Source organism: Amphiura filiformis, chromosome 8, assembly GCF_039555335.1.
Source record: "Amphiura filiformis chromosome 8, Afil_fr2py, whole genome shotgun sequence".
Lineage (NCBI taxonomy): Eukaryota > Metazoa > Echinodermata > Ophiuroidea > Amphilepidida > Amphiuridae > Amphiura > Amphiura filiformis.
In genome coordinates this window covers 56,537,531-56,551,721 of record NC_092635.1, presented here as the reverse complement: position 1 = coordinate 56,551,721, position 14,191 = coordinate 56,537,531, and the positions used below count along the sequence as shown (strand labels likewise).

The following is a 14,191-nucleotide window of genomic DNA, read 5'->3' as shown; positions in this document are numbered from 1 at the left end:
CGTCACTGGGCGGGAAAAACCTCATATGTACTTTTTGCCCTTGAACATGGATGAAGCCAACCATTCAATATAAAGTCTACACCTACAAGGTTTCATCCATTTTCAAGGGCCAAAATTAAATATGCATGAACTATTGGCCCTTGAACATGGATGAAGCAACCTCTTCAATATAAGTCTAAACCTACAAGGCTTTATCCATGTTCAAGGGCCAAAAGTACATATGAGGTTTTTCTCACCCAGTGACGATATTGCAAAAGGGCATCATAGCAACTTTGAAAATTTGAAAAGGGCACCAAGGCAATTTCTCAAAAGTGATGAAAACACACAAACAATGTGATAGATGATTTGAGTGGTAATCGAACAGTAGTCTTAAAAATGGGGGATTCCCTTTTCGGGATGTGAAGGAAATTTTACCAACTTTCCGTAGCTGTACTGTGCAGAACATGAGAATGAACTATGTGATAGCCGGTATATCACATCGCATTTTGCTAATTGTTATGGCATTTTTACTAATTATTCCATTTTCCTGATGAGATTTTAAAGATTTATGTCAATATTGTCAATAACAAATTTTGTGAATGCAAGCTTGCTGACACTATATGATTGTGTAGAAATTTGTATTTTTGCTGAGTGAAAGCGTAAGTGATTCACTTAAACATGTCGAATAAATGGGTGGGAAAATGGAGATAAGCACGCTAACATTTGTCCCTGTTTGTTAATTATTTTGTTATTGTTATTATTGTCTTGTTATCTAGGGATAATCAATTTCTTGGACTCAATCCACCTAGCACCAGTGATACAATATTCAAATGGACTATTCATCTCAAGTAAGTATACCTTGGTGTGCATACCGTATTTCCTCGAATAAACGCCCCCGGGGGCGTGGCATTTTCCAAACGGGGGCGTTTATTAGAGGTCATTTTTAGCACGATAATTCCCGTTAAAATCATTAGGTAAGCTTAAAAGTCGCGCTAAAATGATGAACTATGAACTAGAAACACTGACTTTTGTTCACTTCCGGGTTTCTGATGCAGATTTTCGCCAATTATTGCTGTTATTATCATGTGAGCAACTTGGTAAGCCTACTACACAAGATAGCATGGAAATATCTGCATTTTTTAAACATCTTGGTTCAAAAAAGTGGTGGGGACGTTTATTTGAGGGGGGACTATTCGAGGAAATACGGTATTTAGATTATGTACCTAATGTATCCAAGTTCCTAACTACTTGTCCATTATAATTAGACTTGAAATATGTGACCTGTGACAATTCAATATGGGAGATCTCCTTTTAGTGTTCTTAGTGTATAGACAAGCTTTAAAGAATGATCTGCTGCATCATCTGCATGTTGTGAAGTTGATTATAATTGTTGACTGGTTTTGACATTTCTGTTTCTAGGTACGCCATCATACCAGAAGAGTGCACTTTCAAGGTGTTGAAAACTAAATTAGATATCTGTTTGAAGAAGAAGGACCCTGCCAAATGGAACATGCTGGAGAAGACACAGTATAAAACAAATGGTGAGTATGGTATAACATAATCCGGTATTAACTTGATTAAAATGTTGAGATTATCATCGGAGGATCGCCTAGGGGCCGTCATGGACTGGCCACAACCATGACGATAATAGATAAAGAATAAGTAAGCAGTATTATCAATTGAACTGGAGGGGGCCAAGTGGTTCCCGTGGAACCCCTCAATCTGCCCTTGCTATCCATTCTCAATGTACACTGTGCAACCATGCATGCTAACTCTTATTGGCACACATGCAATGTAATATCAGTTGTTAAAGTCCATGTGTGCCTTTGATTACAGCTACATCTGGAGGTCAAAAGGCAAGACGACAGGCGGCTGGGTGCCGTTGAATTCTGGCGCCAGACAGAAAACTCTAGGCAGCAATGGAGAAAAAGATGTGGCAAGAGGAGCTGTTGGTGGAGCAAAGTCTGTAGATGCAGCTGATAATAGAACGCAGGTGAGTGAGTGTGTAGGTGCTTCAGAGTAATTCAATTTAGGAGTGGAAGACAAGAGTAAATAGCAAAAAAGACTAGTCAATAGTCAAGTAGGGGATATCAAAAATTGCCCTTTCATGACTAGGGTTAATTGCTTTAAATGATAGTCTTAGGCATGTAAGCCATATCAAATTGCTGTGCATCGATCATAATGTGCGTGTACACAATCATATTCGTCTGATTGCCCTTTGTATGTTCATCCGGATTTCTTCTCAGTCATGTCAAGGATGATGCATGGTTAGGCAACTGTCACATACGATCTGATGACAGTGACATCACATTTGACCACATGTCAATGCTGGCGGCGGCATCATTTTCAAGATGAAAATTATTGTTCGTATCAACATCAATGATTAAATATTTTTTCCACATTGTTTTCCTGTATATTTTTAGAAGCCCACATGTGCTGTTCCACCATTGTCACTGTCACACGAAAGCAACAAGCAAACTGGGGAAGCAGTAGCTCAGTATAAGAAAGGTTTCACAGGCTTAGACAACCTGGGAAATACCTGCTTCATGAACAGTGTCATTCAAGTATTGGCCAACACAAGGGAGCTCAAAGATTACATGTTAGGTAAGTCTAATAATTAGCTTTAGTATTTTTGTATTGTGGCTATTGAAAAGAATGTGTGAGGTATATCAACTTGACATGGGTAACAAGTAAAACACAGACAGTATGCAGAGGGGACAAGAAACAATAAATGTAGGCACAGAAGTAGGTAAATTTTGATGGTCAAAAATTATCAATTCCAAAGCCCACAAAAGTGTAAACCTCTTTACAAAATGCACCAACCAACAAGAATCAAATAAACAAATCAAAAATATACTGGAACAAGTAAGTAACATCAGATGAAGAACATATGTAGGTAAAGTTTTATGATTACCAATTCCAGAGCCCACATGTAAAACCTGCACAATAATAACAGGGACCAACAAGAATCAAAGTAAACAATACGAAAGTACACTGGATTAGATAATGAATATGTTCAAATATGAGCCGTTCAAATTATTTGTGTGATTTTTACACTTTTTTTTTTCAGATAACAATGTGAAAGATGAAATCAACACAGACAATCCATTAGGCACTGGTGGTCATATGGTGTTGTCCTTTGCTGTTTTGATGAGACTACTGTGGTCGGGCAAATTCAGATCATATGCCCCACTCAAACTGAAGGTAAAAATGGAAAAACAGGTGTAAAAAATGGAGTAACAGGTGTTTGCTGATGAAATTGTGACCATCCACCAGAACTTGGACGTAACGTCGGCAGAACTGGATCTGAGTTATGGTCCATTGATCATTTGAATGACCAATAGATAAAAGGATTTCTCAACCTATTTATGGATTATTCTACTAACCTCCTAACAAGTAATATGTGACACGATCTGGTCCATGTGGGCCAAAGGAGGCATTTTTGAAAATTGAGTTACTGTAATTATTACATTATACATACAATAAGCTATCATTTACTGAAAACACCAAAGGTCTAGCATACTTGGTTCTAAAGTTATGAAGTTTTTTATATGTATTTTCTTACATGTATGTATTTTATTGTTTTTTTACTTCATATTTTTACCTTTATCTCAGTTTCAAATTTGCCGTCTTTGGCCCCCATGGACCAGATCGTGTCACATATGAACATGCAATATATTATTGTAAAGCTTAGTTTGAGAACAAGTTGCCTGGCCAATATCTGAAAAAGCCCATTTTGTGGTAGACGGTCTCAATTAGTTGGATGAGGAGCTCTCATAATGTTTATTTAGGAGAGCTGCTAGAATACTGATTTCAATTGATTTACACTTGAGTTTTAAAAAAATGAATGTGAGTTACAGTGTTCTCATTCAGGAAGTTTAAGAGAGCTTTGCAGAGGTGCCAGTCTTCCAAGAATTTCCAAATGTTTGGCTATAAAGAACAAATTTCCGGACTGTTTTTGCATTTCCTGAATTGGATAATGGAATTTTATAAGAAAGTTAGGTCTTTCAGCACATTTTTTTAATTGGTTGATATCTCTTTAACTCCTGCCATATGTGACACGATCAAGGGAAATGAGTCGGATGTCGCTAATATTGATTTTGAGATATTGGCAAAGAAAGTGTTCAAATTCTTTTGTTTTATATTTTTTTCAGCGATTGATAAATTGACATAACTTATCAATGAAAAGTTGTATCAACATGGGGTTTCCAGTTTCTGAAAGCTCTAAATGCCCTCTTTAGAAACATGTTAAATTCATTTTGGACCAGTGTCGACATGTGACTCATTCCCCTTGATCATGTCACATGTGCTATTTGTCAGTTTTGCACTTTTTTTTGTTGTTGTCAATTTCTACAGTTCGCAGAATGTTTAAGAAATTTTGACAGACCCCACTTGCTCTTTATGCCCTAAAGCAAGTCTTGGAATAAAGTTGAATTCAAATTCTTGGAATGTTTGATTAGAATCTGAAATTGGTGAAACAAATTTTTTTTCAGAGATTAACTATTTTCCAGAAGCTACATAGCTGTTATTTTTAAGCATAATCTTTTATTTTTATTTCTTGGTCATTATTTTCAGACCGTTATAGCAACCAAGGCAAGTCAGTTCATGGGATTTGCTCAGCATGATGCCCAGGAATTTATGGCATTCCTATTGGATGGCCTGCATGAGGTAAGGTCAAATAAGCTATCACAAAATATGTGTGTTAACTGGGAATCGGCATCTAACGTAATTGAATAACAATGGAAGAGAATGTATGCATGTTACGAACTGTTTATGTATTCATACCAGGTTACAGTTATTTACCATTGTGTATAACAGATTAAAGCAAAGTCAGTTATAGGTAATTGCTATATTTTACTTAACACTTAAGGTTACTGCCTCTTTTGAGGTTTTGAGCAAAAAAATGGGATGATTTTGCCACATTAAGTATCAAATTTGGCCCAGAAATAATCATCGGAAAAATAAAAGTTATACCTCATCTTAAAGGTAAAGGTTTATATATTATTATTTTTCCATTGCTATTTTAATTTTCAGACTCTGATTGGGACTGGGAGTGAATGAACTGGGTCATTGATTATAGCACTCGCTATTTTTTTTTTGACCAGTCATTTCATCAATTTTCCTCATTCCGATTTCTAAACCAAATTGTAGTCATCTATAAAACATCCCATAGTAACATTCTTGCTATTCAGTTTTGATATCTCTACTTCAGAAATAAAATTACAAGTTGTAGAAAACCTAAAATTTACGACTGAAATTTGTATTTTTCAAAAATTTCTTAATGAGTCTAGCTTTCATAGCTTGTTTAATTATTTTCAAAAAAATAACTTTGCAAGATATGGTGCATATCTTCGCTACATGTGCATACTCGAATTTGGGGATTACGATCAGCCAATTTGAAATATCAATTTTTTAGACGGTATGGTCAACACTTTTTAAGCTTTTACACGATTCAGAGATACGGTCAATCGCGTAATATTTCTTTCAATTCTATGTTACTAATTTGACAAAGTGTCAAACGAAATTCGCCCTCATGAGCCACGACAAGGCCCGGTTGCTTGTGTACTTTGCTACTCACAATCAAATGACTGCAACTGGTTAAATTCCTGATTTTCCTGGCAAGAAGACACAGAGAAATTTATATTTCACGCCATGTGTTTACGTTTCATGACTCATGAGGTCATGGGTCAATCCGGCAAATCGAGATGTACACACTTGGAGAGACTGCCATGGTTGTATATCCCGTTTGGAACATGATTGACCAAAGTACGATGTTATGAATGTTAGAAGCTGTGGTCAGAACAGGGCCAGTGCAAAATTGACAATTTTAGAACAAGAATGGATATCGTCAGCCTACTACGATAATTGACTTACTTTTTTTTGTTGTAATTTTGAGAACAAAAGTACAAAATAGGCCTATATGGTTTAACGATGCATTTGTAAATCATATGATTCACCAATCTTTGCTCAAGAACAAAATAATGATTAGGCCTGGCAAGGGGGCGCTATCATTTTCTTTGGAAGGTGGTCCCAAATATACAGATGGGTTCAAAAATTTTAAGGATAAAAAAATATGGGGGGTCATAACATTTTCGATGACCAAAATGTAGGGAATCACAAGATGACAGATAGTGTGGTTATTTCATTCAAAAAGACTGATTTGAATGATTTCAATACAATTTTAGCCTGTTTATGGGGTACGGTAGGCCTAAGGGGCTGTGCAATTTACCCCCGGGGGTAAAACTTCCAAATGACTCGCCAAATATCGCTCCCCCCCCTCTCGCCCGCCAAAAATCGCTCCCCGTCGGCCCGCCAAAAATTCATTGCCCCCTCAGCGCTCCGAGCAAGAAAATTTAAGCGTTCCGTACTGTTTTCCCAAGCCATTTTAGAGTGTTTTATTAAAAAGGCGCCCATGAATGCGTGCAAAAATCGCTTGGGGGAATTGCTTGCCCCCTTCGCTCGCCAAATATTTCTTGCCCCCGCCAATTTTACCCTCCCCAGGGGTCATAATGATTGCACAGCCCCTAAGGTGTAGGCCAATCAGCGGGGGTCATAATTTTTTGTTGCCGAAAAAAGGGGGTCATAATTTCAAGTGCACGACTTTTTTAAAATTTCGACCACCCTCCTTCCAAAAGCAGTAAAAACCTGTGTGTTGGATCTAATACAAAATTTGTATTTTATGAACAGACATATTGTCATGGGAAGTTATTTTGTGTTTTTGTTATTTTGTATTTTAATCAGAAGGCCTATTGGACTATTTTCGAAGTTTAGATTTTCGGATCCCTTTTGTAGGCGTAGATCCTGGTGGGATGGAGGATAAATCCCACTAATATTTTGCCAGGGTAGATGTTCCATACAATCACCCTCCCAATGTTGACCCCTGTATGTGGGTTTCTGCCAGGGGTTTCTGACCAAATTAACCTCATTGGCCATTTTAGCTAGCCCCCAAAGTGCAAATTTTTGCACGCTCAAATGGTCGTTACTCGTTAGGCGTATAATTATGGTTTAGGCGAAGCGACACCTAAAAACCGGCCCTCGGCATGCCGGGGGGAACAAGTTGATATTTTTTAGACGGGGTGGAGGCTCCAGACTTGAAACCCGTGAGGCCTACCCATTGCCATTTGACCGTGGACAGGTAGGGAGGGGCCTACCCATTTCTAAGGATTTTCTCAAAAATATAGACCCATGTCTAAAGTTTTCTTTCCTATAGGCCTAGACCCATTTTCCCGAAAGATCGAGATTCACGGGCACGGGGTTTAACGGACCCATAAGGATTTTCAGCAAAAATAGGGACCCATGTCTGTAAGGATTGTTTGCAAAAGCGCAATCCCCGTAGGCCCCTATGCATTTGGCAGTATGGGATTACCCTCCCCCCCCCCCCTTGCCGGAGGCAATAGGCATGTCCATTGTCATTGAATAATGATCAATAGACCTTCAACAATATTTGGTTGATCATTTATAATAATCATTTTGTGAGCCCCGGTTTCAGTAAATCTAATATAGGCCCATATCTTCCATATAAATATGTTTTCACAGCACTTCTTGCTTGCCCGGGCTGTAGTGCAAAACAAAACACTACTGCAAGTTACGGGCGCGGGCCTGCTGGGCGACGGTTTCAAGCACAGCGATATCCCGATTCCCGCTCGTACATCCCGTTTTGATATTATATGCCCAATTTGACGAGTTTGCCGGACTGACGTTCTAATCGGAAACGCTTCAACTTGAGAGTTAGTCTCCTTCACAATCGGTGTATGTTGTGGTTTACGGTGTGCGAAACACACGTCGTTCGTCCTTACAATATGCAGTCTGGACTCGAAACTAAGAGAGTAATTGGTGCATACCATGGAGCTTTTAATAAATGGACCGCACGCAATACAATCAGAGTTTGTTTTCATTAGCAACGGGAGACAAAATAGGGGGAAATTACACATTGGCACTTTTTTTCAGGATTCATGTTATTTTATATGAAGGGTATGTATGTCTTCTTGTCAAAAATAAAATAAAAAAATTTCCCTATGTCAAGGTCATGACCCAAGAGCATGTACCCTTAAGTAGATACCTAGTCTGTGTCGACGATTCCCCCGCTGTCCAGACACTGAGTTGCATGAGTGCGACACCAAGCACTGTAGGTGTTTGGTCGAATGTGTAACACGATACCAAGTGAAGGGAGAAGCGGCTCTCCATCGTGGCAGTGCTCTTCAAAATATGTCAAACTGGGTCGGTATTATGATAATGTTCATGTGAAAATAACCAATGTTCCTTCCAGAAAGGCTATTAGGGTGGAAATCAAAACTTGACCGCCGGTTCCGTCCAGTTCCACCCTGTTTCTATTGTTCTAAACAATGGAAACTGGATGGAATCGGCAGTCAACCGCCGGTCGAGTTTTGATTTCATCCCTTAGATACCTGCATGTTAGGGTACCTAAATGGTGTGTAAACACTTGCATCTTGAACCTCAATTATGTTTATCTTTGTAGGATCTAAATCGTATCAAGGAAAAGCCCTACACAGAGACGGTGGATTCAGATGGTAGACCAGATGAAGTAAGTCTCAACATTTTGTATGATTGGTTAATTACCAGACACTTTATTTATTATATTGTGGTGATTTGAATACAGAATATGTGATTTATAAATCATGAGGAGATATGGGTAGTTTATGGGGGGGGGGTGTTCCCCATGATAAGGTAATGACCCATAAATTTTAGGTAAATGACTCAACCAATAGAAGTTTTCAAATATTCCGAAGACAACCTTGTGTTTATAATGACCCAAATTCCTGGTCATCATGCAGCTATTGGAGGCAGCAATTACGCTAGTTGCACTTTGCTTAATTTGTGTCCCTGGCAAACGGTTGTATGTGAAATTTTGCGAGCGTGAGGATGCATGTGTATGCTTTATCATGCTGGTGCACATGCCCTGGTTTTGGGAACATTTCTGATGTTGATTTGTAAAGGTGTATTGTTTCAATTCTGTTTTCCCCCCATGCAGGTGGTAGCTGAAGAGGCTTGGGCAACGCATAAGAAACGCAACGATTCATTTATTGTAGACTTGTTCCAAGGCCAGTACAAGTCTAAACTAGTATGTCCAGAGTGCGGAAAGGTAAACTATAATAGTGTACATGATGCCATTGTTTTGGTAACAAGATACCAGGTCAATACAAAGAGTGTAGTGCAAGATCACATATGTTTTGACCATTATCAGAGATAACCGGGGAATCTTCAGTGAACAGGGCAATCTTCAGTTTTTTCTTTTTAGAGCCACAAAAAACTTTTACATTAGCAGATAGGTGAGGTCTGCTTGTTCATTGTTCACAAGGGTCAGTCTTCAGTGAACGACTCTTTTCAGAACCACCAGTAGGGAAGGGGCAGCCTACATGTCTCATACTTAGGTACTTTGTCTTGAAGAAGTCAAGAGCTACTCCTAACGAAAGCTTGACAGTTCTAAACTTGTCCGACAGCGAACCTGTTAAAAACTTACTAATTATTATCAGAGATTCCCAACAAATATATGTGTATCTGAAAATAATTACCTGTCATTTGCATTGTTTTCATTTTTATCTCCGTGCACAGGTGTCCATTACGTTTGATCCATTCATGCAACTTTCAGTACCTCTTCCAAAGAAGAAAAGACATATTCCAGTATACTTCTTTTCCAAGGAACACTATAAGAAACCAGTTAAGGTAAGTCACTCAGAGTTGACTTGTTTTGTTTCCTTTCCTGCTTGTTTGTAAATCTACTAACTACTCAAATTGAAGCACCTGAAGATCTTGAAGTGTTGCAGATTAAAGTGGATTTCCCCATCTGTTATTAGATCATCTCTATATGTGATGCGATCAAGCAATATCAGTCGGAACTCGGAAATATTAATTTTTTAGTTTCTTATAGTATGGTAAAAAACATTCACTAAGCTGCATTTTGCAGAAAACCCAATTGAAATTGAACAACCAGTTCCAAAGATATGAGCGATTAAAGTTAAGAGTTTCCAAAACAAGAGGAAACAAAGGGGAATATTTCCTCTGTTTGGCAATATCTCAAAATCAATATTTGCGAGTTCCGATTGATTTTGCTTGATCGCATCACATATGTGACCCAATGTGAGTAAATGAGGCACATGTTGTAAGTTTTATTAATTGTGATTTTTGCATTTTCATATAAAGCACTAAGTATGGATTGAGATAAAATGATTCCACAACCACAACCAGTCAAAGGTCATGGAACTTGGACATCTTGAAATACAAAATACAGAGAACAAGCCTTAAAGTTGAAGCACATTGATATTTTTGGCCGTACAGGAAATTTGTATTTGCCATTCTTAGTCAGTGGGAGTGGTCTAGTTCGTAGACACATTTCTGATTGGACAATCGCATGATTTCGGTGCCGCTATCAGGCCGTAGACGACCCCACGTCATCATGCGTCTTGATAATTCGTAACATCGCGTGTAGAGATGCGGCGTATGTATCGCGCTGGATGCGTAGACTAGTGCGGAATCTGCTGAACGCAGCGCTAGCAGTACGCGCAACAGAATATGTGAAGTTGTAAACAAGTTTCGTTCATTTTATAATGAGGGAGTTTTTATGACGGTAACTTAGTTTTTACTTTAAAAATTGTTTACAGTTATTAAAATAATATTTAACTGACTAAGAATGAGAATAAGCGATAGGAATTTTTATTTTGCCTATCCTCTACCTATGATAGATTTACAGGCAGGTCCAATATTTTTATCGTAGTGGATACCGGCTGCGCCGCATCCACTACTCAAAATATTAGACCTGCCTGTCATCTATCACACGGTAGAGGATAGGCAAAATAAAAATTCCTATCGTTTATTCTCTAAATATCAGCCGTATTCACTGGCATTGAGACACATAATATCTGTGCAGTGTATTGTCACCCTCCTTTATGATCATACTGATCTCTGTATTGTGTTGTTTCTTTCTTTCTTTCTGCAGTATCTAGTACCACTTACACCAGATGCAAGTGTTGAAGAATTAAAAGCTGTTATGTCGCAGAAGACAAAAGTTAACAGTAAAAATGTAAGTAAACTTCCAATCATCATGTCCAGTCATTAGCAAAAAGTAGACAAAAGTTGATATTTTTTCTTGTTTGTTTTGAATATTTTGCATCCAACCATTTTTATATTTGTCCAGTGAAATACACAAAGCAGGTGCCCTTGGAGATCACTAAATAAACCACTGTTGAATTAACTTGTTTGCTTTTTGCCCAGATGCAGGTATTTGAGGTTGCCAATAGTCGAGTACATAAAGTGTTCAACAGGGGAAGTAGCCTGTCCAGTATCTCTATTAATGATATTATTTATGTGTATCTTTTTCCTCAGATGCGGGTATTTGAGGTTGCCAATAGTCGAGTACATAAAGTGTTCAACAGGGGAAGTAGCCTGTCCAGTATCTCTATTAATGATATTATTTATGTGTAAGTATTATCAAATTGTAAGTATTCAAATACAGGGTTTTCTTTAAGGGTATATTCCATTTCTTTGTACCCTTTCAATTGTGAATATTTCATCTGAAGTGGTATAAAACATTGCCCAGAGGTTTTTTTTTTATTTTAACAATGTGTGTCTCAATTTCACTGAATTGTTGACCCAAATTTTAGTTAATTCATATGTATTGTGGCTTTTTATATATTTTAATTGTCGTCTTCAATCGCGAGCACCGTGATTATAGCCAAAATAATAAATTCTCGATCATGAGAGCCAACTTGGGTACGCACAGTTATTTGCGTCGAGCCTACTACGCAAAGACCAGCGCTTACGGCGCAAACACAGCTTTTGAGAATTGGCCAATCACACGGTCGTTGCTAGGCAAGGTCAAGGTTCGGTCATGCAGGTCGCGCGATCGTGTTATTCTATGAAAAGTACGCTGACGCAGAAGGTACATAAGTATAAATGCAAAAGCAACAAGTGATGCATCACAAAGTTTGGCGATTGCCCATCGCTTTCCAGAAGCGGTGCATCGCAATCACATGTAAATCAGGCATGAGAATTTTCAGGCTTTTTCCTGAATTCAAGCAGTTTTGTTGTCCAAATTAAAGCATATATATCTATTTTTTCAGCCTGTTTTGGTCCTTTTAAGGCCGAATTCACATGCTTTTTCAGGCAGTTTTCAAAAAACCATTCTCATGTCTGAGATATTCAACTTATACTGTGTTTATAATAATAATAATAATACACAGATTTAGAGAGCGCTTTTTAAATGAAAAAACAAAGCGCTATGGAAAGGAAAAAATACAAGAGAGAGGAAACATTAGGTGAATAGGTGAGTTTTTAGGTTCTTTTTGAATGTTGGAACATTTGGAGAGTTACGAATGTGGGAAGGCAATCCATTCCATAGAACAGGGGCAATGATGGAAAATGCTCTGTCACCAGCCAACTTGTGGGATCTTGGAATGGAAAGGCAAGTGGCAGCAGCAGAGCGCAACGTGTACTCAGAATGACGGGTGTGAAGGATGGAGGACAGGTATTCAGGTGTTGATGAAGCAAGAACCTTATAAACATGAACGAGAGTGTGGAACTGGACACGTTTAGCAACTGGAAGCCAGTGCAGACTATGAAGCAAAGGAGACGTATGAGTATATTTTGGTTCTCTGAAAATGAGTCTGGCGCACTTGTTCTGGAGAAGCTGCAGGCGGGTGAGGTTTTTCTGGGAGATGCCATTAAGCAAGGAGGAGCAGTAATCAATCTTGGACAGGACAAGAGTCCTAACCGCATTGGTACACGCATCAAAACTGAGGAACCGCCTAATTCTCCAAATATTGCCAATCTGCCAGTTCAAAGTTTTGGACAGATGTGCAACATAACTGGACATCTTCATGTCATGGTCAAAAATGACCCCTAGATTCTTTATGGATGAAGATACAGAGATCTCCAACCCATCCAAATAAAGGGTGAGATGTTTGATATTAATGTAGTGATAATCAGAAGAGGCAGCAAAAAACTCAGTCTTTGCCATATTGAGCTTGAGCTTGTTACTGGTGAGCCAAGCTTGTAGCTCATGGATGCAGTTGGAAAGTTTGAACAAGGCACAAGCTGCATCACCCGGGATGGCAGGATTAAAGGTGATCATCAGCTGGACATCATCAGCATAGAGGTGATATTGGAGGCTGTGATTATGAATAATGTTCCCAATGGCACGAGTGTAATAGGTAAACAATATCGGACCAATGACCGATCCCTGGGGGACACCATAAGGCAGATGAACCTTATACGAATAGCACCCCTTAACAAAGACCTGACTACTGCGATTTTCAAGGTAGGACTGGAATACTCTATGGGCATCACCAATGATGCCAAAGTCTTGGCTCAACCGCTGCAACAGAATACGGTGATCCACCGTATCAAATGCGGCAGTCAAGTCAAGTAACACCACAAAGACAGCCCTGTTGTCATCAATAGCTCTGAGAAAGGTATTATGAACAGCCAGGAGTGCTGTCTCTGTGCTGTGAGCAGCCCGATACGCTGACTGCAAAGGTTCAGCCAGTTTATTGCACTCAATATACTTGGTTACCTGGGCTGAGATAACTTTCTCAATCAGTTTACCAACAAAGGCTAGATTGGAGACAGGCCGGTAGTTTGAGAGCTGCTGTTTGTCAAGGGACACCTTTTTTAGCACAGGCGTGATGGTAGCCGTACGTAGCTCAGCAGGAAAGCAGCCAGAAAGGAGGGAGTTATTGACGATCTTGGTAAGAATAGGGAGAAAGATATGGATATGTTTCTTTAACAACCAGGTCGGGAGGGGGTCTAGGTCACATGACTTAGAGGTCCATTGCGTTATTATTTTTGATAACTCTTCCTCAGACACAGCTTCAAATTTGTCAAGCGAGCATTGCAATGTGCTAGATGTAGAACATTGAGAAGCGGTGTCTGAAAAGGTAGCATGGACAGCATCAACATCAGCACGAATTGTTTCTACTTTACCAATGAAATATTTACAGAAATCATTAGCTAATGTAGCTGGAGAGCTACTATCTGGAAGGTCACGTGAGGTCTTATTCAAAAGAGCATTTATAGTCTTATACATGTCCTTAGTGTTACAATTGAGTAGCCTTTGATTATAAAAAGATGCTTTCTCTTTGCCAATGGTTGCCGCAGCTTCCCTCTGGGAATCAATGTAGGCTTGACGGTCCACTTCAGTCCTTGTTTTACGCCAACGTCGTTCACTCTGCCTCACGTAGGCGTCGCGCATCCTGAACAG

At 39.0% G+C, this 14,191-nt stretch overlaps 1 protein-coding gene across 1 annotated transcript in view; it reads left to right on the top strand.

Annotated features, from left to right (window-relative positions):
* LOC140159260 (ubiquitin carboxyl-terminal hydrolase 19-like) overlaps positions 1-14,191 on the top strand; it is a 44,096-nt gene that overhangs the window by 15,612 nt on the left and 14,293 nt on the right. Inside the window, exons 7-17 of the mRNA XM_072182673.1 lie at positions 756-827; positions 1,399-1,524; positions 1,828-1,972; positions 2,403-2,583; positions 3,050-3,183; positions 4,555-4,647; positions 8,456-8,521; positions 8,969-9,079; positions 9,550-9,660; positions 10,931-11,014; positions 11,317-11,411. Of these exons, the coding sequence (XP_072038774.1) occupies positions 756-827; positions 1,399-1,524; positions 1,828-1,972; positions 2,403-2,583; positions 3,050-3,183; positions 4,555-4,647; positions 8,456-8,521; positions 8,969-9,079; positions 9,550-9,660; positions 10,931-11,014; positions 11,317-11,411 (1,218 nt within the window). The remainder of the gene's footprint in view (positions 1-755; positions 828-1,398; positions 1,525-1,827; positions 1,973-2,402; positions 2,584-3,049; positions 3,184-4,554; positions 4,648-8,455; positions 8,522-8,968; positions 9,080-9,549; positions 9,661-10,930; positions 11,015-11,316; positions 11,412-14,191) is intronic.